This window comes from Melanaphis sacchari, unplaced genomic scaffold (genome assembly GCF_002803265.2).
Source record: "Melanaphis sacchari strain LSU unplaced genomic scaffold, SCAv2.0 Contig48_pilon_pilon, whole genome shotgun sequence".
In the NCBI taxonomy this organism is placed as follows: domain Eukaryota; kingdom Metazoa; phylum Arthropoda; class Insecta; order Hemiptera; family Aphididae; genus Melanaphis; species Melanaphis sacchari.
Genome location: NW_020271327.1, coordinates 254,415 through 278,471, shown reverse-complemented (window position 1 = coordinate 278,471; position 24,057 = coordinate 254,415). Strand labels below are relative to the sequence as shown.

At 28.6% G+C, this 24,057-nt stretch overlaps 2 protein-coding genes across 2 annotated transcripts; one reads left to right on the top strand and one right to left on the bottom strand.

Moving 5' to 3' along the window:
• Positions 1–587: 587 nt before the first annotated feature.
• LOC112598566 lies at positions 588–2,227 on the top strand. The gene is made up of 2 exons (XM_025345086.1): positions 588–780; positions 1,563–2,227. Exons 1-2 carry the CDS (start codon positions 588–590, stop codon positions 2,225–2,227), a joined length of 858 nt encoding a protein of 285 aa, XP_025200871.1.
• A 6,613-nt stretch (positions 2,228–8,840) lies between these two features.
• LOC112598490 (RNA polymerase II degradation factor 1-like) lies at positions 8,841–22,162 on the bottom strand. Its single transcript, XM_025344972.1, has 5 exons — positions 22,022–22,162; positions 14,477–14,803; positions 13,021–13,164; positions 11,092–11,289; positions 8,841–10,710 (listed from the first exon to the last, which is right to left on the bottom strand). Exons 2-5 carry the CDS (start codon positions 14,798–14,800, stop codon positions 10,186–10,188), a joined length of 1,191 nt encoding a protein of 396 aa, XP_025200757.1. The 5' UTR covers positions 14,801–14,803; positions 22,022–22,162; the 3' UTR covers positions 8,841–10,185.
• Positions 22,163–24,057: the final 1,895 nt, after the last annotated feature.

Sequence of the window (24,057 nt, the reverse complement as noted above, 5' to 3'; positions counted from 1 at the left end):
CTGACGTGTATAATTATTGCACTAGGACATTGAATATAGTACAGTGAATTTGAATAAAATTACTAATACTGTATCTAGATAGATTTAGTATATTATCTAATATACTTACTACTTAGTCAACATTCATTTTTATCATTTATCTTTTAGAATTTACTGCGACAGTGGATTCACTAGACTGATTACACCAATCGTAGTTTTTACTGTAGCATGGTTCTGTATCACTTATCATTATTTTTATTATTAATCTAATATTAATTACAATATTAAAGTTCATATAATATTTATATTTATATATTATACAAATTGTATAATATGTAGCGATAGAAAAGAGTAAATATGTACAGTCAATTCAGAAGAAAAACTACAATTATCTAGCGATCACCATCATATATTAAGTATATTTTAATATTAGAAGTTAGAAAATTTAAATTATTTCAAATGTTTTATATTTTAATACTTAAATTAAATAATAAAAATTCTTTAATTCGATTAAATCCTCTTTTATACCTCTTCATGTATAGTTTTGGTTAAACATTTTTGTTAAACTAATGTATTATTAAAATGATATTGTTTTTCACAGCTGTGAAATGTTTTCTCTAGCCAAGTTAGCGTACTTTGTTTGTGACGATGATGATAGGATATTCTATGATAATTTGGAGACGTTAAAAATCGATATCCAACCTTGTTGTATCGATGTATTGAAATACCTAAAGAACGAGACAGGATTAAATATTAAAGATGTTGATTTTTACCATGACAATAAATTTAAAAACAATGCAGGTAAGTGATATGGCCTAAAACGAATATAAAGGTTATAACAAACTCTAATATTGTTGACCTAATTACTCTTATTTATAATACCCAACTATTGTAACTTATTTTTTGTATAACATCATTAAATACCACACTAGTTGATCACCTTTTATCCTTTAATCCGAGTCTGCACATACGATATCGAACGATCGGTATGGCAAATATTAATAATACTTGTGAAGGGAGTGAGAATTTTGAGCTCCATAAGTACTTATTCAAATAGTAGCTCCAGGACTTGGAAAGGTTTTTTCTAAATATTTTATTTAATGTATTTGTTATAATACCTCAATATTATTCACGAACGTGTTCTACTTTTTTTTTTTTTTTTTATTGAAACTCACTGGATTAATTATGTACATAATAAACCTCTTAAGAGGATTCTAATACTGAGAAATAAGTGAGAGCTTTACTACTTTTATTTATAAATATGTGTTCTATATTATGAGTAAGCCGGTTATGTAGTTTGTTAAATTTTTATTGAATCTTAGGCTTATATTTATTTTGCTTATATAATTGCAATATTTATTGTATTATTATTTTATACATCTATGCTAATATACTATTCTATATTTCAGCCAATTATGACGTTTATCTTAGTAAAACAAATAAAATAATATTCAAACGTCATTTATTTTTTGAAGGGTCGACCACAATTTTTCCCCACTATAATACCATCACTTCACATTGCGATCTCGTGCCGATTCCGTTTCAAGTCATACCGTCCGACAACAATCAAAAGTACGGCGCAGCCGACTCAATGAGCGAAAAAGCCGCTGCCAGCGGGCATTTGGAGTGTTTGGCGTTCGCCGAAAGTCGCGGGTTCCCGTGGACACGGGCCGTGTGCGCCCACGCGGCCGCCAACGGACAGCTCGAGTGCCTCAAGTACGCGCGCGAACAGGGCTGTCCGTGGGACGTGTCGGTGTGTGAGTACGCCGCGGCCAACGGCCATTTGCAGTGCCTGCGGTATGCCCGGGAACACGGCTGTCCGTGGGACGAGATCGTGTGCGAGAAGGCGGCCGGCCGTGGCCAACTCGAATGTCTGGCGTACCTGCAGGACAACGGGTGTCCGTGGGACGCGGCCACGTGCGAGGCGGCCGCGGCCGGCGGGCACATCGACGTTCTGCGGTATGCGCGCGACCACGGCTGCCCGTGGGACTCGTCGACGTGCCGTGAAGCTGCGGCCAATGGTCACCTGGCGTGCCTGGCGTATGCCCACGAAAACGGCTGTCTGTGGGACAGAACGACGTGCGAAGCGGCCGCAGCCGGTGGCCACCTCCGTTGTCTGATGTACGCGCACGGCAACGGTTGCTTGTGGGACATGATCACGTGTGACGAGGCCGCGTCGAACGGACACGACTCGTGTCTGGAATATGCGCAGGAAAACGGTTGCCCGTGGGATGGACATATTCCATGAATAGTTTACCACCGTAGTTAGATTATGTTTAATTATTGTTTATTATTATCGTTAAGTAGGTAAATTATAATTTATTGCGTGAAACATCTTTGTGTAGACGTTCCTATTAATCGTATTTGTTTATCAGATAGTATTTAGTCTAGTTTTTAGCTATTTCGCTGGACTGTTGGTCTCGGAAAAGCTCGATATTATATCGTTGCACCAGTGAAACGTGGATTACGAATAATTCTATGATTATGAGTTACTGGTTACTGGTTAGTATGGTTAGAAAATACGAAAACATTCTAGTCAATGGTCTAGATCGGTAGTTCTTATATAGATTTTTAAAGTAAACATACAATTAAAATGATCAACTATTAATGTTTTGTTATGTCTACTTATGTAAATTTTAATATAAAATAATTATTATAATTTTGGTTATAATAACATGAGATGTTTTGTACAAAAAAAGTATTCGAAAAAAAATTGGTAAGTAGGTCTACAATTTTTAAAAATCTTTGATCAAAGGTCCATGATTTACAATAGGTTAAGCACCACTGATATAGTCTGTAAACGGTGTAAATCAAATCGCAGATTTTGGGTAGCAGATATCCGCTTATAGGGAGGGAATTGCTGAAGAATATTTAATACAATAATACCTGACCGCGGACAGCTATTCCGTTCGATTTTCTTCATTAGATTATCTCCTTAAAGTGTGGAGAAGTATATGAGTGTGCTCGATTTGATAATTTTTATTTGTAGCATCTGGAAATACATCATTGAAATCATTTTGTAGCTTAGCTTTTCTTCCTGTAATTAATTTATGTTTTTTGTTGTACATCCATATCACAATTGACGTATTAGAATCTTAAAATATTGGTTTGATCAGTGTTTAATTTATTAATATTTTTTCACTACATTATTTAAATTTATTTTTTACATTACGAATATCTGCTTCAAAAACATAAATGATTTGGTAAAAAAATAGTAACTATCTAAAAAAAACCGAAACTGCTGTACTACCTTTTTTGAGTTCATATGGTGGTTATTGGCTGGACCTCCGGACACAGAAGTGAAGACTAAAAAATAGTGAATAAAAATTAATAGTTAAACAGCTTTTATACACTAAAATATATACATAGACCATAGTATTATTTATATATTGTTCTTGGAAGACAAACAACAATAATCAGAAGCAACAATTGAGGGGCGACAATGCAGAACGTACTATTTCTATTTTTTGCTTTTTCCAGAAACACTGATTTTCTATAGTAGTTTATCAGAAAGTCATAGTAAAAACCTTAAGTATTCAAAAAATACATAAAAAAAACTGAACCTACTTATGTTATTTGTGTATATTTAAATTTAAGTTTTGGTAAATTTAAACGTAATTTCATAAAGTGAATCGTGCCAAAATGTATACTATTTCCACCACTTAGTTCGTTTTGTCAAAATTCAATGGAAATAGTACGTTATGGCCATATTTCATCATAACGTACTATTTCCATTAAATAGTACATTTTGATATAATTTAACGATTAAAGATAGGTAGATATATTTTTATTAGCTATTATTTAACGTGTAATAAAAAAAAAATTATTAATACTAGGTAATAATATTGTATTAGAATTATTATTATAATACTTAAAGACTTTAAATGTAAATATAATCTATTATATATTTAAGTTTACCAAAAACAATATTTTATGTGATTTTAATTTTCCATCCTAATTATAAAATATAGAATTCAATAGATTTAAGTTAAATTTGATAGCTTAGTTTTAATTATTTGATAAATTGGACCAACTTTAGTAAGTTGAAAAGTTTCTAATCAAATAATAAAATAAATAAAAAAAAAACTATTTTTATAATTAAATAGTATTTAAAGTAATACCCAGCATACACTTAATATGAATTTAACTAGTTTTCAATTTATTTTGCATAATATCTATGTATTTATTATGAAATCAATTTAAAAGAATAATTCAAATATTATAAAATTATTTTATTTTATTTCTTAAAATAGATATTCCTACAAATGATTAGATATCACAGTAATAAATAAGTATACAGTATTTACTTACTGTTGAACGATTTAACAATATAATAATTAAAAGTCTTACATAAATTAACCGTGATGTTGAAATTAGTATTTAACATGGATGTATTCTGAACGGTCAACGAAATGCTCAGCGATAGCTAGTAATATAGCTAAATATAAAATCGCCATAGACGTAGGTGTAGCTTTGTTACATAAACTATTATTTTATGATTAACTTTTATTTTTTTAGATTTTGGAATTCATGGTATTATTCATTTAAAATTACAATATTCAATGGATAGAAAAGTACCTACTTAATAATTATGATAATAATAATAATAATAATAATAATAATAATAATAATAATAACTAAGGATTGAAATTGAATGCATTAAAAAAACGGAAATTGTTAAAAATATAATTAATTATTTTGCGCAAGAATAGGAAAAATATATTTTTATTTGTGCTTTGGAAAATCAAAAATATTTAAACACAATTTAAAGTTTTGAAAAATGAAATATGGATAATTCTTTTAATAAAAATTAACAATATAATTGAATAAACATAAAAGTTTATTTTAAATATATATAAGTAATGAAAATACAACCTAAATTTTTAAGCAAATAATATAGTTTTTGTCAATGCTTCTGATTTAACTATTCAAGTATAAGCTTAAAAAGTGAAATATAAGATCTTATTTCCTTTTGTATCTATGTATGTACAGTGTACAGTATACTTAATTGTAAAAATAAAAAAAAAAATTAAAATAAATACTTAAAGAGGTTCCTGAATGTTTGACTAATCAGAATTGTTGTATACACAAATTTAGATTTAAAGAGAACATTGCGTTTAGATGGAAAATGTTAACTAGACCAGGTATTATACGTATATATTTAGTCTAACAGGGAAGGAAATCGAATGATAAACTAATTCTATGAATAAATGGACACTAACAATTAATTATTTATGTTAATAATTATCAGTGACTTAGACTGTTATACTGAATAATATTTGTATATTGTTGTGTGGAAACTGATCATAAGCAGTATCTTTGGTTGTACATTACACGAATTAATTACTTTCAAGTTTCAACCATCAAAAAAATAAATAGTTATGATCGTATTTTTATTCATATATTATTCATTGTACACAAATCCACGCATGTAATAAATTTATAGAAATAGATGATACATAGTACATTAAATTAAGCATTAAATTTGAGTATGTAGATCAGCGGTTCTCAAACTTTTTATTTCGCGTACCACTTAAGTATATTATCAATCAGTCGCGTACCACTGAAGATTAAAAATCCTACTACCATGCGGCCTTCCGCAGTTCCGCGTACCATCATGTAGTCTTTCGCGTACCACTAGTGGTACGCGTACCACAGTTTGAGAACCGCTGATGTAGATAATAGGTTTTATTCTAGCGATTTATATTCTGAGCGGAATTAATCAATAAAGGAATTTTACAATGATGTGTTGTTTTTTTGTTTTTTGTGTTACCTAGTCTATAAACACGATAAGTCGTCGATAATATGTTTCTTTTTTCTAAAATGAAGAACATGTTTTTAGTAGAAAATTGAGTCTAATCTAATTAGTACTTTCTTCTTTTTCTTCTCAACAGCTTAGCGATCTATGTAGGTCCATCGCTGCCACCATTATTTCATTTCATCGGATCCTATCATTCGTATCTTACATTTTTACGTTTTCATGAATCATTTTAAGATCTTTTCCTACTTCATCCTACCATCTTGTTCAGAGTCTTCCTACACGTCTTTTCTTCACAATTCTTCTTTCAGTAACTTGTTTTATAATTTTTTTTTTCTACCCTCCAAACATGTCCAGCCCATTCTATCCTCTTGCTTTTGCTAAACGATAGTATATTTGGTCTTCCATATAAATTTTGTAAGTCATTATTATGTCTTCTTTCGTATGTTCTTGTTTCTATATTATAGACAGGGCCGAATATTTTTCTGAGCACTTTTCTTTCTGTTGTACAAAATTTAGCATAATCGTCTTTTGTAGTATTCCACGTCTCACATCCATATATCAACACCAGTCACAAGTAACTTGTGTATGGAGTTATCTTCAATTCTCTCGATAACAGCTTCGATTTGAATGGTTTTAGTAGACTTTAATAACATTGGTTCGCGCTAGCTATCCATTCTTTTATTTCTTAATTGGTACTTTAGAGGGTCAAAAGTAAAAAGCTCATAAAAAATGTATGGAAAAAACTAGAATTTTTAAGCAAATCCAATTTTTGACAATATTAATTTTGTTTTTTTTATGTGTTACTTGAAAATAAATAACCTAAAATATTTGAAATTTTCCACAAATTTTTAAATAATAATTTTTTTATTTAAAGATTTAATATTTTTTTGATTTTTTTTGAGCTCTTATATACATGAGAAATTTTTAATTTTTGTTTTTTAGTCTTTTTCTAGAAATATCACTAAGAATAGAAATGCTTGTAAGTTTTACACAACATTTCTCGTAAGTTGTTTATTTTTCAATCAAAATATATTAAACATCTATATTTACAATATCTTTTTATAGTTGTTTAAAATTAGAAATTTGAAAAGTTAGTCAAATTCTTAAAAATTTACAAATTATTTTGTAGTTAGAAATACACAAATACCTAAGTTTTGAAAATTTAATACAAAGTATTTATTTATGTTGCGACTTGTATAAAAAATAAATAAATATTCTACTAAAGACAAATTAAATTTTGTGGTAGTTTAAACTTAAACATTTTTTGACAAAGATATCACTTATAATACTAAAAATTTTAAGAAATTCGTTAGAATCAAAAGAAATAACGAATTATTTTGTAGTTAGAAATGCATATAAAAATCTTTTCATACATACATTTTGAAATTAGTTTATACTAGAAAAATAAAATCTAAAAAAATATAAGATAATTTTTTTTTTATCAATTTAATTAAATAATAATAATGATATAATAAATGTCATATTTTCGTAAAATTTTTTATCAACCTACCGTAATACAAAAGTAAAATGAATGATTTTAATAGCTAAGTAAAAAAGATATGTCATAAATTATAATTAATGAAATAGGTTGACAGATGATTATCTTCAGATGATTGTATGCCAACTATGAATGCTTGCAAAAAAAAACTTAAAAGGAACCTTTCATTATTATTATTTATCTTCAAAGTTATTTTACTCACAAATAAAAATTTAACCAAGCATTAATCATAAAAATATACTAAAAAAGTTAAATTTTCAAATATCTATAAATAGTACGATTAGAATTAAAATATTTTGACATTTATAACATAAGTATTAAATGTTAATATTAATTAATATTAATATCTAGTGAAAATGTAAGTCTTTACAACTGATTTGGAAAACTCAAATGTGGCCTTGGCGAAATAGTCGCATGACTATGTACAACATAATAATATGTATAATAATTGCGAGTGCTGAGTGTTATGTATATTATTGTGAATTATCATCGCTATGTATATTATCCATATATTATTACACAAGTAGGTAGTTACATTTTCACAAAACATTTCAATCGTGTCACTCGTTAGATAATACCGTGATATACTATATCATAATAGCCAGGTGTTATGTAATGATATCCTAATAAGACCCGATGACTGCGATTTTCCGCCGAAAATATGCTCCGCTGGTCGTCTACTTCAGAGCGGCCTAACGCATTGTCGCGAAACGTTTGACGGAAAACTTAGTTCCACCCACACGAACGTAAATTATTATTCGTCAAAAAAGAGATTTGACGTGAAACACGTCCAAAACAAAGAAGCGTCATATGAATCGAGAAAAACGGTTAAATGTAGGAAACTAACAGAGTAAAAAACCGAATGGCTGTCAAAACGTTGAGTTTACGATTCGCAAAAAATTGACAATTGTGTGCTGTAAACGTACAGGTAAAATATTTAAAACTTTAAAATATACACATAAAAACTTACTATTTTATAGTAATATTTATAATAATTTATGATAAACAGTAAAAACAAATGGCAACTAGAAATGCGGTCAATTAGTATATCTTTCTGATATTTTTATTCATTTCTATTCTACAAATAATGTCAATAATAATCATTCGGGTTTCGTTCTAAAACGATTATTTTTTAATACTCAAACTCAGAAGTAAGATGTTGTCATGGCGGTGTTTACTTGCTGGTGGTTTTCCTTCAAATCGAATAATTTTTAAATTCATTATATTAGTATACTAGTATGTAGTGAGATTACTAAAATTATGAATTTGTTTGGAGACAAAAAAAATACAATAAATATGACTATTTTAATCTAACTGCCAAACCTTGTAAAGTCAACTTAACTTGATATTTCCTAAGGCTCATTTCGGCTTAAACTTGCTGTAAGAGTATTGGGGTTTACTGAAACGTATAGGAACATCCAAATTCTCTGTATGTGTCTAAGCTCTAATAGGGTACATCTTCTTAGTTCTCTGTACAGTTTGATAGTTTAATTCTACATAGATAATGCATGTAGATTGTCAAAAAAAAAAAAAAGGTCTCAATTCGTTATACACAGAAATAGGTTGTAAATACAATATTTATACAACAGAAAAACATTTTTCTTCTTTAAATCACAAACGTTTTATCAACGTTAACATTATATTTAATAAAATTATAAAACATAATAATAATATAACTTAAGATTACAATTGTATTATAAAAGCAATATTGGCAGCACAAAGCAATTTCAAGGATACTGTAAATTAATTATTATTTTTATAAATAATAAGTTTAATAACATTAAGTATGTATATATTATATATATATACTAAAATATGGAATTAAAAAAAAAAGAACAAGTCCAACAGATACTTTTAGTACACTGAAAATAACTTAAAGAATGTTTGAATCTGGACTACATACAGATTTTCAATGACGACATATAAATTTATTGTAAAGCTTATATATGATGGGTATCGGTACCTTAAACATAAATAATTGTTAAGCAACGAACAACTTAATATTTATGAAGTATTGTTTTAAAACAGCAATACAACACAATCAAAATACAATTTAACATTTAATTATAAACAGTTGATAAGTACATAATTATTTTTGCATAATGGCATGTATGACGCATGTAATAAAGAGTAAAAATATTATTTATTTATTTATATTTTGTTTAAATATTGATTTACAGTACATAATAATATGTATTATATCATTGTACAATCAACTCACAATCGAAAGTAGGCATTTAATTTCGTCAATAGTGTTTACACGTTTTGCTTGTTCACTGTATAGTAACGGTGTCGATTTTCAAATTCGTTCTACAAATATTGCGGAGCGTACTTTTAAAAAACAGTTGACAATATTTAGTCACCGGTTAAAAAACAAGAAACATATTAATTTATAAGCAGCAGTTGTGGTTTGTATCATACTGCGTTTTCCAATATACGTAGTACACTGCTGTATACGTATAATATTTAGAGGCGAGTAAGTATTGAAGTTGAAAAAATATAAGTATGGATATTTCTGTGGACAAGAATTTGATCGATTTAGTATTATGTTTATGATCACCGCGTATGAAATCTAAAGAAAAGAACTTCGAGTGAAGTTGTATTAGCTGATCGTTCGCAAACTGTAATGTATATGAATAATATAATAAATCCTATTCATTGCTCTCTCCGTCAATATATCATAATACGACAAGTCCTGATATATCAAATAATTTCGCGTTGGTTTTAACCTAACAGTAAAAAATATATAGAATTATTGTATATATATGTACAGTAGAGTGTTGTCTCGCTCTAGTGTTACTAAAAATAAAAAAAAAAAATGATAAATATTATTTTTTTCATAACCTATAACGTAAACGATGTACATAATTATACGCGGACACTACGCGTCGACGATATATTTATCATCGTCGAAGCATTGCCCACTCTCGTGCATATTACGTCCATATTACTTCCGTCTGAAGTCGAAGTCGTTTTGTTGTTGTTGCTGTTGGAAGCTGGGTCGCTGCTGCGGCTGCAACACCACCGGTCGCCTCTGTTGCAACGGTATGTTTATTTCCTCGGACGAGTGGAACACTTGATTGGGCGATGGTTGTCGGGCAAACTGTAGCTGTTGTGGTTGTTGTTGCTGCTGCAACTGCTGCTGGTGCAACACGTGCGTCGGGCGCGGGGTGGATAGCACGTGCTGTTGCGTGGGCTGGGGCTGTTGCTGTTGAATGCGCTGCCTGAGCACTGGTTGTTGTCTGAACTGTTGTGGTCTCTGCGACGGTTCCTCCTCATCGTGGTCGTACTCTTCGCCCGCTTCCGAATTGCTACCTGGGTAATACCGGTCGCCATACCTGAGCGTCACGTTCGGTCGGGAGTTGGCCTCTTCCGTGTTTACTGGCCTGTACAAGAAGTCGTTGACGAAGTGATATTGTGTCGACTGTTTGCAAATGTTCTCGCTGCTCGGTGGCATGCAGATCAGATGTACCTACGTACCGACACAGACTCGATTAAATTATCGTATATATATATATATATATATGTGTGTTTGTGTGTAATTATAATAAAAGTACAATTTTTCTTTTAGATTATTAGAGAAAACATCGATCGTCTCTCGCCACTGTGTAAGGCGAGCGAAATAGTGTGATGGTTAGATGTTATAATAATAAAAAAAAGAATGTAATAAACGTGTTAATATAATCAATTGGACTCGATTACAAGGGATAGAATTATGAGTTTTTCTTGCTAAACCCGTTAAAAAAATATATATATATGCCTTTTTTAAGAAAAAGGGTTGAGGAAATGGTAATAGTTTGTATAATTAAATTGAAATCAACTTTGGGGTCTTGATAGCAATTATTTAACCCACCTGGTGGAAAACGAAGCCTTCAGGACATATCCAAGAGTGTCTAGCACCATCCTGACAGTAATGGAACACTTCGCAGTCCAGACCATCGTCAGCGTAGTAACCGGTCTTTTTGTCACCGCAAGTGAATTTAGACTGTGGCAACAATTGGGTAAGACGATCGGGCTCTTCTTTTTCTTCTTCTAATTCTTGGGCTTCTTCCTGTGGTAATACAACATTCATAAAATGTAAATAACTATATTTTTAGGCCAAATACGAATAAAATATTTGATAAGTACTAGTTTAATATCTATAATATATTTTTAAAGTAAAAATTATTTTTCAAATCAACTCAATGTCAATAAAAACAATTAATATTTTTATATAGGTATTAAAAGAGTTACGGAAATAAAATGATACACGTTTAAATATCCAACACACAAAAGAACCAATATTGCCTATATTGTTCGCCGTGTGATTCCGTGAACAAAATATTAATATATTATATCATATTTTATGAGTTAAGTTCCTATATATTATTATTATTTATTAGGTATGATCATTGTTGGTAGTAAGAGTCGTAAAATTTCTTAATGTTAGATAGCACAACATTCTTTAAATAGTTGATAATGACAGTTTTTTGAATTTTTCAGGCAATTGAGTATATACTATACACAAAAATAAATTTATTACTTAGCTATATGTATAATATAATATACATTTTTTTAAATAAACATATTTATATTATAATAAGTAGTCACGGAATAAACGTGTTATGTAAGCTGTTTATATTATTTAAAAATAATTGTTATACCTCACACTACATATAATAGTATGATATGTATTCAGGTATTATATTAACTCTTCGCCGTTTCACATTATTCAACACAAGCACATACAATTTATTTATTGCTGAACGAATTGCATTGTAATCAATAAATAAAAAACACATTGTTCAGTGATATATCATCGTATACACGTTACAGTTGATAATATATATATATTATCATTCGTGTTGTTATTATTATTGTTTACACTGTTGACGTTATAATATATTGTAAAACAGATTTAGGCACGGTGTCCGCTGGAAATACACTGGTCTCGGGTGACATAATAACAGCGTCATAAAAAGTATTATATCATTAAAAATATTTTCATGAATGTCGATTTTCATCGTAGACACAATGAACGCACAGTAGTTATTCAAACACCGATTCACTTTACGCTAGACTGGTTTATACAATACAATAATAAAAGTATCTATAAATTAAGTAAAAACGGTATTGAAATCGATAGGTACTACCGCGACCGCGGTTCGAATTCATCGAAACCTTCGCGAAGGACGTCTGCAATAAACTGCCATATTAACTATGTTTTCCGGACGAATGTACGTAATTTTTGCTGGGCTCACGGAAAAGAAAATCATTAAAGTTTTAAGTGTTGATTTTCCTATTATTCATAGGGAATTAAAAATTTGCAATAGGTTTCTTCGATTTGGAAATTTGATAAAAAAAATATCAAAGCCTGTGGCTATTATTTATATACCTAATTCAAAATCGCTATAATAAAGATAAATAACAATATAAACATAATAATTATAAATAAGTATGTTTAGCATTGATACTCACTGGTAATACTAAAAAGATAATGTTTGAGAATTTAAAAACCCAATTATATTATGATAGATCACGATAAATGTACAGATTAGACATCAAAAAGAGCACGCGATAATCCATGCATAAAAGTTATTATTATATGCACGTTTACCTACTTGAAATATTTTAAGACGAACATTGTAAAATAATGCAACGTGTGTTTACTTATTAAACATTTTATTCTGAATTTTATTACGTATTAAATATATAATATTATTAAAATAGTTTCCATGTAAAATATTAGTCCACTAATCACTAGTTAGTAGAACCGTATGAATATGAAACGTGAGCGACTTACCGACAATGGTTGACTGGACAGCGATTTGAATTGCGACGGCGTCGGAGGTTGTGGTCTTCTGATCGGAGTTTCGGTGGGTCTGTTAATGCGGATCGGTTGTAAGGTCTGCGGGGACGGTGATGGAGAAGCACGGAATTGATTGAACTGCAAACGTCATGTTACAAAACATACGATGGTTAATAAGTAATAACACACTTAATAATTATTGCATAATATTTAACACGAGCAAATCAATAATCGGAAGAATTTACGTTGTTGCTTGTATAGTGGCGCATCACATTAAGTTGTATTAAAATTTAAAAGTAACTGTGTTGCAAAATCATGAATGGTGCATTCAGAAACTTGCGGGTCGACACGGGTCGATTGGTTAGACGCGTCGATGTCCTATATAATATAAAATCCTATAAAATCTAACCTTGTGATGTAGTTTTTTCACGTCATTCGAAAGATTAAGCTAATTATTATATAAACTGTACAAACGACGAACTAATTAAGTACAACGCGCTGTGCTCAAAAATTAATTTGTCGAATAATAACGACGACATGACAAGGTCGCTGTTTCATATAGACCTCATCTAGCTGTAGCGCAGTAACTATAATTAAGTCATAGGTAATACTGCGCGGCATAATAGTTGGTTAGATACCACGTTACGAAGTTTGAAAAGTTAGAAAATGTATAAACATCAGTAAAATTAAGAAGTAATATAGTAATATATCAGTAGTGGTGTTTTACAAGTTATCCAAAAAACTACAGTATTTTTCTACTACAAAATTACACGTTTTTCTTCTCTATTAAATCAGGTATAACCCTTATATCCTCCTATTTTCATAGAAAATAAATTTTGGGTATATTATTTCATCACTACATAATAATTATGAAAAATAATTATTTTATTTGTATTAGTATATTATATTATTATGATACCTGTGAATGTAATATTGACCATTATGGCGTCACAGTATTATACAAACTTAATTATAAAATTGTAAATATTAATAAAATTATAATATTTATTGTAATTAATTAACTTATTTATGTTTTCTTAATTTAATAACCATAATATTATAATGGGAATATTGGATTGTATTTTTACATAATATAATGAAATATATTCTATATTACTATCAAATTTAAGTATGAATTGGTGACGAGAGATGTAAAAATTGGGTTTAGACTTTAGAGTAATCTGATAATGGTCGTTATATCGTTTGATAGTAACTGATTACGTATCTAGTGTCTATACTAGTATATTTCTGAATATTAACTGTGGTATATAATTTATAAACACATTATACAGAATGTAAAGTACGGTCTTTAAGCGAATTTAAATATTCCAAAACTGAGATTTTGTATTAAAGAAGATCAAGGGGGAGATTAAGGAGACCTAACCTAACTATATAGAAAGTAAATATAAGCAATCAGTTATATGCTAATATATGTGTATGTATACGGTACCTGTGGCGTAGGTTGTGGTCTGAACGGAAGTGGGGTGGGAGCGAGCACGTTGCGCTGGTGCGGTTCGTCATCGTTGCGCTGTTCTTCATCCTCCTGTTCCTCGTCCACCTGCGGCGGTACCGAGCGGAACGCCTGTGGCGGCTGGTTGCCCGCGATTCCCACAAATTTGGGCAACGGGGCGCCGGGCGCGTTGAATGGTCGGCCTGCTTGGAAAAACAGCGGCAATTGTTGCTGTTGCTGGCGTTCACCGCCGGCCGCGGTCACACACATGGCTTGCAGCGCCAACACAAAAGCTGCTGCGCACAATATTGGGGCGGTCATCATATTCTGAGGGCACAAAAAAACGATAGATTCGAATAAAATAAAATGACGACGACAATATCAACGTATGATTGTTTATTAATAAATGACACCCTCGACAACCTTAATCGTGGTCAGTGCATAACATTCGTATCCTGCGGCGGTAAATTGCATTGCAACTTATAAGACTTAAGAATAATATTTTATAAGCAGGTATTATATGAGTGCGAGGAGGTGGTAACAACGCCTTGTTCACTTTATCTCTGCACCAGGATCAAATCCGCCTACCTATAATACTAATTTTGTATTACGAATACAATGATATTGTAAATCATAGACCATCTTAGTCCGTGATGTGCAAATCACATGAATCAAATATATGTTTAAGTTTTTCGGACGACGCTTTGTAGGGTTATGAAGTAGGAAGTTAGAATCAATCTTACGTGTTTAACGCCTCTTCCTTTAGTGTGCGCGCTTGGTTTCGACGTGGTGACGTATCATAAAATTCAGTCGAATATACCCGCACAATCCATGTATTATGTTATAATATATTATATAATATACCCACCTATATAGAACTACAGTTATGACGGTACAATTCGATATCTTATATAGTACCTTTCTGTGATTTTCTGATTTATTGTGTTAAGAAAAAGGAAAATTGAAACTAAACACTACAAGTGATGCGCGTATGATATATGTTAATACGATTCTTAGATCATTAAGTCGTGTGTACTCGATGAATTGACATCAATATTATAATTGGTTGGTTGTAAAATTTATATTTTAATTGATCGGTTTGAGTTTTTTTAGGATTTGTAGGATCACTAGAAACACGTGCGTACAAGTGTGCTATGGTTTCTTTGCTGAGAATCTGTGTGGGTATCCATCCAAAAACTAGCGACACCGGTCAATGGTTGACCTCAGAACACGTTAATAACTGTGGCAACCACCACGGAACACCGATCTTAAAAGGTCATCAAATTTTTTACATCTTTCACACGATAATTTTTTGTAAATCTATTAGCATTAAATAAGCACCCAACTCTTATCGATTATTTACTAAATAGTTGAACGTCTGTAAAATAAATTAGATTTGTTGAAACAATTGATAAAATATTATTAATATAAGTTTATATTTTTATCATATTTTTCTTACCACTAAAAATAATTTTCTCAAATAAAGTTATCCATCGTACATAACTATAGTCTCGAATTTGTTAAATATTTTTTTTAATTTGAATCATGGTATTGGTAAATATACGTATTTGAAAAATCTTTATAGTTACTACTTCAGGTCGGGATATAATATTATTATTTTAGTTCTTGCTTAATTAAATACTTTCAAATAATTTAATTTCCCATCTACTTATTATATATACCAATACAGTTGGAAACTTTTTTTTTTGGTACGAATTTCTAGATGCTATTATGGGTACGCATTTTGATTGGTCATTAGTCAAAAATTATATAACACGTATGTATTCAATTTTCAGATTAATCATAAGTTTATGACAAGAGAAAGGCTACAAAAGTGCAAACAGTAATCGAACTTTATATACATTAACTTTCTACCTAGTTAAAAGATATTTAATTTTTCAATATTCTGAAAAAATGTTTAGCTATTTCATTAAATGTTTTAAAAATAGAACAATATTTGTTAAAAAATTAAAAATAATCTAAACATAATCTGTAAAGATTAAATACAACTTTACTCTAAATAAACAAATGAAGGAAACTCGAAAATTTGTATGATGAAATTATATTATATTGAATGTTATAATTTTAATTATTATCGTATACAATATACATTTTTAATTATTTATGAATTACGAATAATTAAGTTAAATATAAAACATACTCGGATACCCCTTCTGGAAAAAACAATCGTATTCACATCATAACACTAGTCTCTTGTGTATACTACCCGCAAACGTCACGTTTGTTATTCGTATATTATAACATGTACTATGACACGCGAATATATTACTAGCGCATCATAACAATTATGTGGTCGAATCACGTTTTACACAAGCCTCGCGGTACACGAGTAGCTTGAAGTAAAATTATTCAACAGATTATTTGCACAGAACACATAAATCTCACTAATCTAGGGAATACGCGGTCATAACCATCTTGTTATATGCCTATATAGTGTATATAATACGGGACGACAAAATACCAAACGTGACTTGCCAGTTGAATTTTATGCACTGCGTGTCGTGCGCGCGCATTTTTAGTAACTTTTTCCGATAAGCTTATTTTAATGTTGTTTACAGCATAGAATTATTTTGGACGCTAACATTCTATCCTGTTCCTGTATATTATATGTATATTATAATGTACACAAAAATATAGTGGTACAAATAAAAAAATATATATATATTATATATTGTAAGTATTTTTATTTATCCCAGACGGCGAACACACTAAACGTAGATATCTGTATTATAATATAATTATTGTTATCCACTGAGTAAGTTATATCCTCCTCTTGTTTTGAATTTAAATCAGAACATTATAATACGTGCATCATTAAAATAACAATCATTATACTAATCAACACGCAATGCTGAAGGAGATTTGACGACAAAATCGTAATGAAATAACGTTACCGTATATATTATATATCACATAGGATGGGAGTACTTGCAGTTATTTGCGCTATCGCAAAAAAATTGCATAAAATGTAAACGTTGTAATTATAATTGTTCCGTTTTTCGCCCAGAAAGCAAATACACTCGGCAGATATAGTTTTATAGAAAAATAAAATAAAAACAAATAGAACTATGACGAATGAAGTTAATCGATGATTATTTTTTTTTAATTTAAATTTCCCAGTCTCTATAAAACGAGGCTAACGATACGATTACTTCTGAAACTGCAACAGAATTTTACGACAATACTAAATCAAACAACGGATAACGTTTTCTCTAATTATATAGGTATAAATGATACGAGCAATTTAGAGATCCCACGCGTGTATCCGATGAGAGAATAATGTAGTTATTATATCTGTACACGCGTATACTTAATGCAGTGACTACGTTGTGCGATATCTCGAATGTTTTATCTGCATGACGTTATTTTTTGGTTTATTTTCATTAATCTTGATAATAATAACGTGCTTTCTCTGCTGCAGCGATTCGCTACGGCAAAAAAATCGCTTGTGTTGATCTAAGCGTACACGCGACGATCGCGTCACACACATAATGTAGTCGAAAATAATATTAAAACATATAAGAAAAGTGCATGTATTTAATAAATACATTATCATATACTGGGCGAACCGTTTAACGTAGACACTCGTTATTTCTCGTTATTACTAATGTTTTCAAAAATATTTTTTTTACATAACTGTAAGTTTTTTTTTTTGAAAAAATACCATACTATATTTGATTGTAATCATTTTTTTGATTTTTTTGATTTTTTTATCCTTTTGAATAACAACATTACATTTTAAATTTCATATTCCTAAGCAAAAAATTATTCCGGAGTATTTCGATTTAAAAAAATCAATAATCAAGCGAACAATAATTTTGTATGGGCTATACCATTCCATTCAACTCATCTAAACTTTAAATATTATAACTCATACACTATTCGTCCAAAACTAGATTTAATTACACATCAAAATATTTCAAAAAAATATTCTGCTTTAGAATTATAAAAATGCATATTATCATTAAAAAAAAAAAAAATTTTAAATTAAAACGATAATAAATAGTTAAAATATATTATTTTTGTTAGTTAAAGGTCGATTTTAAAGATTTAAAACTATATGAAAAATGTTTTTTTTTAAATTTCAATAATATTTGAAATAATGAGGGACTTACGTTGAGTTCGATTAAGAAAACCCTTTGCCGGCCAGCCATCATTCAATTGTATTTGCAGTAATTATTAAATGTGATGAAGTGTGGATTCCGTTCTGCGGTACAACTACGACAACAAATGCGACCCTATCTGCGGTTAACGAGTTTCAATTTCATTCGATGAGCAATTTTTTTTTTCATTTTATGGGTCATCGTTAAAGTATGAGAAAACTGTTATATAATATAATTGATATCGGCTATAAGTATATAATATACATGTGAGCAAACCCTAGAGTCACGATCTATAGCCGTGGCACATAATATACTAATACGTATACGTTCATGATTCATATATATATATATATATATATACATACATACAAGAGTCCCGATGATAGTATTTACGATACATGATGATTGTATATATTTCATCCAATGATGTGAAGTTTTGCAACCATCTTTAAAGACGTGGATAGTGGATATAACTCAATCAGGCACTCACGAACGGTAATATGTACAGCAATCAATCAACACAAATATGGGTTAACATATAACATACTAGAATACCTATTGCAGTGACATGTTTGTACATTGTATAGAAAAGAGAAAAAAATTGTAAATTAATTGACTCTGAAAGAGAGAACGTTGATACAAAAATCAACTGTCTTGTTCACATTGACGACATTTTATACATGTGATATTTAACGATGTGCGTTGTATTTTCGTTCGATAGTTTGAAGTGTGATTTCTTAAATACGTATATTTTATAATATAGATGTGAGATCTGAACAAGTAGGCACATTATTTTTGTTGGCGCGACAGAAAGGAAACATTTAATTTTAAAAATCAATGGCATGTTGAAGTGAGAGTTTGTAAGAATGTGGTTTAAAATTAACAAATGATGCATACAATAATGTTTATTAATTGTTATTACAATATTTATGAGGAAAACTATTGGTTAGATTAATCTGCTCTGTTTTTTTTTTTTTTAATTGTAAACATATCAAGGTTGCGGTCATATGTTTGTACTATGTCGTAGGAGAAAGTATTGCATTATATTCATTAAAAAAATGTAAGAAAAATTATTTAATTACATCACACATAATATAATATAATATCATATTAGAACACGAATACTTGTTTTTAGCCTACACCATTAAATGTGAATATATTATGTTATGTAAACAAATTAAAAAAAACTTGAAAATAAATAAGATGCAACAAAATTCACGTTTTCAAACTCTAAAAAGTGTGGTCAGAGTCAGAAAAAGTTTTAAATAGATGAACTGATGTGTTAGCCGTTAAAATATTATGAATTTAGATATTATTTATAATGAAGTTTAAAATAAATTAATATTTTAAATTAGACGACGATTTTTTCGTATTGCTTAAAAACACATTTCGACGAATGATATGTTATAAGTACTTTAAGTACAATTTAAGTATAACTTACAAATCAAGTATTTGCATATTTGTAAATTTAAATTAAATTAAAACAACTAATAGACTAAAATATCAAACATAAAATATATGAATTAAATTAAAATTTAAAATATTTATATTATGACGCCTAAATAAATGATAATAATTATACTTTTTAGTATCATATACGCATACCTACATTAGGCAAAATAATTAAAAATAAAATACCTATATTAAAAAGAAAAAAAATGTTTCCTTAAATAAAATATATAACACTTAACATTAATAATTGTTAAAGTTCTTAGTAAGTTAAACAATTATTTTCCACTTTAGCATGTTTTAAATGTTCGTGGTTTGTTAAAAAAATTAGAAACCGTAAAAATATCTTTATTTAATAAATCTTATCCTCGCGTAATTATTGCAACTTTAAATAATTTCTAATCTTGTTTAGTAACATAATAATGTACGTTTGCTTTCTTCACACACATATATAATTAGTACTAAGTATTTTTTGACTATTCTTTAAAAAAGTTACAAATACTTAAAATATTCAACTTAATATATTGCAAAATTAAAGTGTACTTATGTAAATATAGTAGATAGATGAATAATTATAGTTCAGTGTAAACTAATCTATATTTAAAATACTTAATAAAATAAATAAATTATTTTGAAAATTTGAATGGTTAATCAATGGTAAGGCTTTAATATATATATATATATGAATGAAGAGACCTTCTAATTAAAGCACTTCGGTGAGGAATTTTTGAACTATGTTTTTCCCATTAAATTTATACTCATGAGACTACAAAAATATAGTAGGTATTTTGATAGATATCTGTAGAACTTGAAAAAAGCAATTTCGTATAGACATAAAACATACTTTTGCATAATTTTAAAATAGATTATATAGTTGAAAAAAATAATGCATACATATATTTTTTAACATTTTTTTTTTTTTTTTATTTATTACCAATTAATAACTAATAAATTAATATTATTTATTGTAATTTGTTTTATTAAGTTCATACCTCTTGTACATTACTTAAATAAAAAATAGAATTCTTTAATAATAATTTAATTATTAGATTTTATTAACAAATATTACGTATATGCGATTTGTCTAGAAAATTCTTATAGATAGCTTAACATTATCTATAATTTATAAATTATAATGCATATAATCTATCTATAATGTAAATATGAAGTATTTTAATGTAGATTTGTTATAGTTAACTCAAAATGACGGAAAAAATTTGAAATACAATTCTAAACCAGTAAAAAAACATATATGTAATTCGTATATATATATATTTTTTTTTAATTACCAAATACATAAACAATAGAATATAATATAATGAATATATGTAACGGAAAAAATCAAGAAATTATTTGAAATAATCTAGTACTAAGATAATGTAATGAGTTAAACAACCAAATTGTTCACACCTGATACCAGTTTAGTCCAATCCTGAACAAAAATTGATCCTTAAAACTAATTTACATTCTTAAATTATAATAGAAACAAATTTAAGTTAAATACTCAATAAAAGCTAAACTACCTAACTAGGTACCTAATATAATAAATTATCATATAAATTGTTTAATAGTTTTAAAAAATGTAATACCTTTTCTTCTAAAGAACTTAACTTTTAATTTATATTTAAAATAATAATATAATATATTTATCATACGTGAATTAAATCTTTTGTTTGTTTATTTAATTAAGTGTTTTAGAATTAAAAAAAAAAAAATGTCATGATATTTGTGCCGTCCGATTTTCGGCAGATAGTCATCTAAAATATCGTAGTATGTAACATAGATACCTACTGCAGTAGTTGGACCGTTTAAGCGCAATTCAAACGCTGACCACAATATAAGATGGGTATATTGGATTATATAATAATTAAAATACTAAAAATATTATTTTATAACTGAACTTATTGAAGTATGGACACAGTAAGTAGTAGGTACATCGTAAGGTAAAAATATTACGGATATAGGTACTCACGTTACGATTTTCGGTCCGTGTTCTCGTGTGGCGGACAGGAAGACGACGGACTGTGGACTGACTGACAAGAGCGATCCGGTTGAGCACGTTGGCAGACCGTTTCTGTCAAAATAATACGTCTTGCGCTCGTGTGGTTCCTTACTATAACCACCGTTTTACTTTCATCTGGACACATTCTCTTTTTTCAGCCTCCCACTGTTTATAATTTATATTCGGCCGCAGTGATTATTTAATAACGAATATATTATGGGTAGAGGTATTTTTCATTATAATATTATTTATTATTATCATATTATACCTACTATTACGCTGCGAGACTCTACTGTATTCACTATTTACACTGTGCACAGTGGAGGTGGTAGTACCAAACATTCAGTTCGATGTGTACTACATTAATATGCGCTACGTAAACTATATTATTATATTATAATATTAAAATAATGAAAATTAATTACTTATTACTATTATTTACTATTATTATTATTATAACAAAAATTAATGAAAGTAGCACGCTCTAACATACAACGATGTAGTATAGTTCGTGTCCGAATATTATACTATGAATTGCCAGGGGCTTCTAGTATTGTCACATTATCATACGTATATATAAACAAGTATGTGATATGTTGTGCTCGGACCTACTATAAGTATTGCATTGGCTAACTACCTTAATGAGGGTATTTTGAAAACGAAACCGTTGTTTGGAAAAGAACAATCTATTCTATTTTATTATTAAAATATTTTTTATGCAATACTTTATTTATTTAATAATTCCAAACAATCGGCCTATATTTAATATCGAACATTAAATAATACATCATGGTATTAATTATGATTCTATTATTATATTGAATAAATAAAAATAACAATAATATTATGAGTATCCTTGACCTAGGCGTGCAGTTCTATGATTCTTATTTATTTTTTTTATAGTATTGAACTTCAATATTGTGATATCAACCTAAAAAAATAATTATTTCCATTATTATCATTATCGTTATCATAAAAAACATCATTATTAATTCTTGATTCAGTGTTGATTTTACAATTTAATTTAAATCTTACAACAATGTAAAAGTTTTCTTTGATATAATTCCTGGTTGTTGGTTTACGTCACTGAAATTTTAAAAATCAAATTAATATGTCGTTTCAATATGAGTATATCTTTAATCCCATACGCTTACATTGGTTTATGGTTAACATAATGTTATAGTTATTATTGATTGAAAAAAATAAATATAGTTTATTAAACATGCAATCAATGTAACTAAATATCCTCGTTAACACTTAATGTTAAATTATAGAAACAGCTTGGATAATAAGTAATTAAAATCTAAAATTTAGGTGTATGGTATTAAATTTAAAAATATGTTTTTGTATTAAAACTAATTTTTATCTTCATGAAATTAAATATTTACGATTATAGACAAAAAGAAACTTACTAAATCATATTCATTATAAATTTATGAAGCATAGTATGCGTTTATAAAATTGATTGACAGAAAATTTTACAAAAAAAGTAGACTAGCAGGTATTAAGTGTATATTAAGTGCTGATTGAGATACTAGTATGGATTTGTTAAATTTGAATTAAATTATCTATCATAGTATACTATAAACAATTCTGAGCTGAGACCGTTTGTCAGTCTTTATCTCAAACTATATTTCATGATATGTTTTATTAATAAACATAACTATCAAAGTTAATCATTTTACTTTTAAATTTTGGTAGGTCGGTATAATTTTTTCCTAAAATATTGCATATATTGTATTATTAGTATTATTATAACAAGTATATCATGTTTTTACTACAGTAAAAATATTAGCTTCTATAATCTTTAACTAAAAATTTAATAACATATTTCTGTAATTACTGTAAAACAGTAAAAATAGATTCACAGCATAATAATAGATAGTATCATAAAATAAATCAAAAATGTCATTTCGTGTAGTAAAATTCATAATAATATAATTTACGCAAAATTTTTAAATTTCCACGAATAATATTTTAAAATTAAAAACTAATAAATATTGTTA

Coding starts and splice junctions, on each gene's coding strand:
- LOC112598566 (XM_025345086.1), top strand. CDS start 588: ATGTTTTCTCTAGCCAAGTTAGCGTACTTTGTTTGTGACGATGATGAT. Junction 781..1,562: donor TAAATTTAAAAACAATGCAG/GTAAGTGATATG, acceptor AGTACGGCGCAG/CCGACTCAATGAGCGAAAAA.
- LOC112598490 (XM_025344972.1), bottom strand. CDS start 14,800: ATGATGACCGCCCCAATATTGTGCGCAGCAGCTTTTGTGTTGGCGCTG. Junction 13,165..14,476: donor GACCACAACCTACGCCACAG/GTACCGTATACA, acceptor TGACGTTTGCAG/TTCAATCAATTCCGTGCTTC. Junction 10,711..11,091: donor AAGGCTTCGTTTTCCACCAG/GTGGGTTAAATA, acceptor GTCGGTACGTAG/GTACATCTGATCTGCATGCC.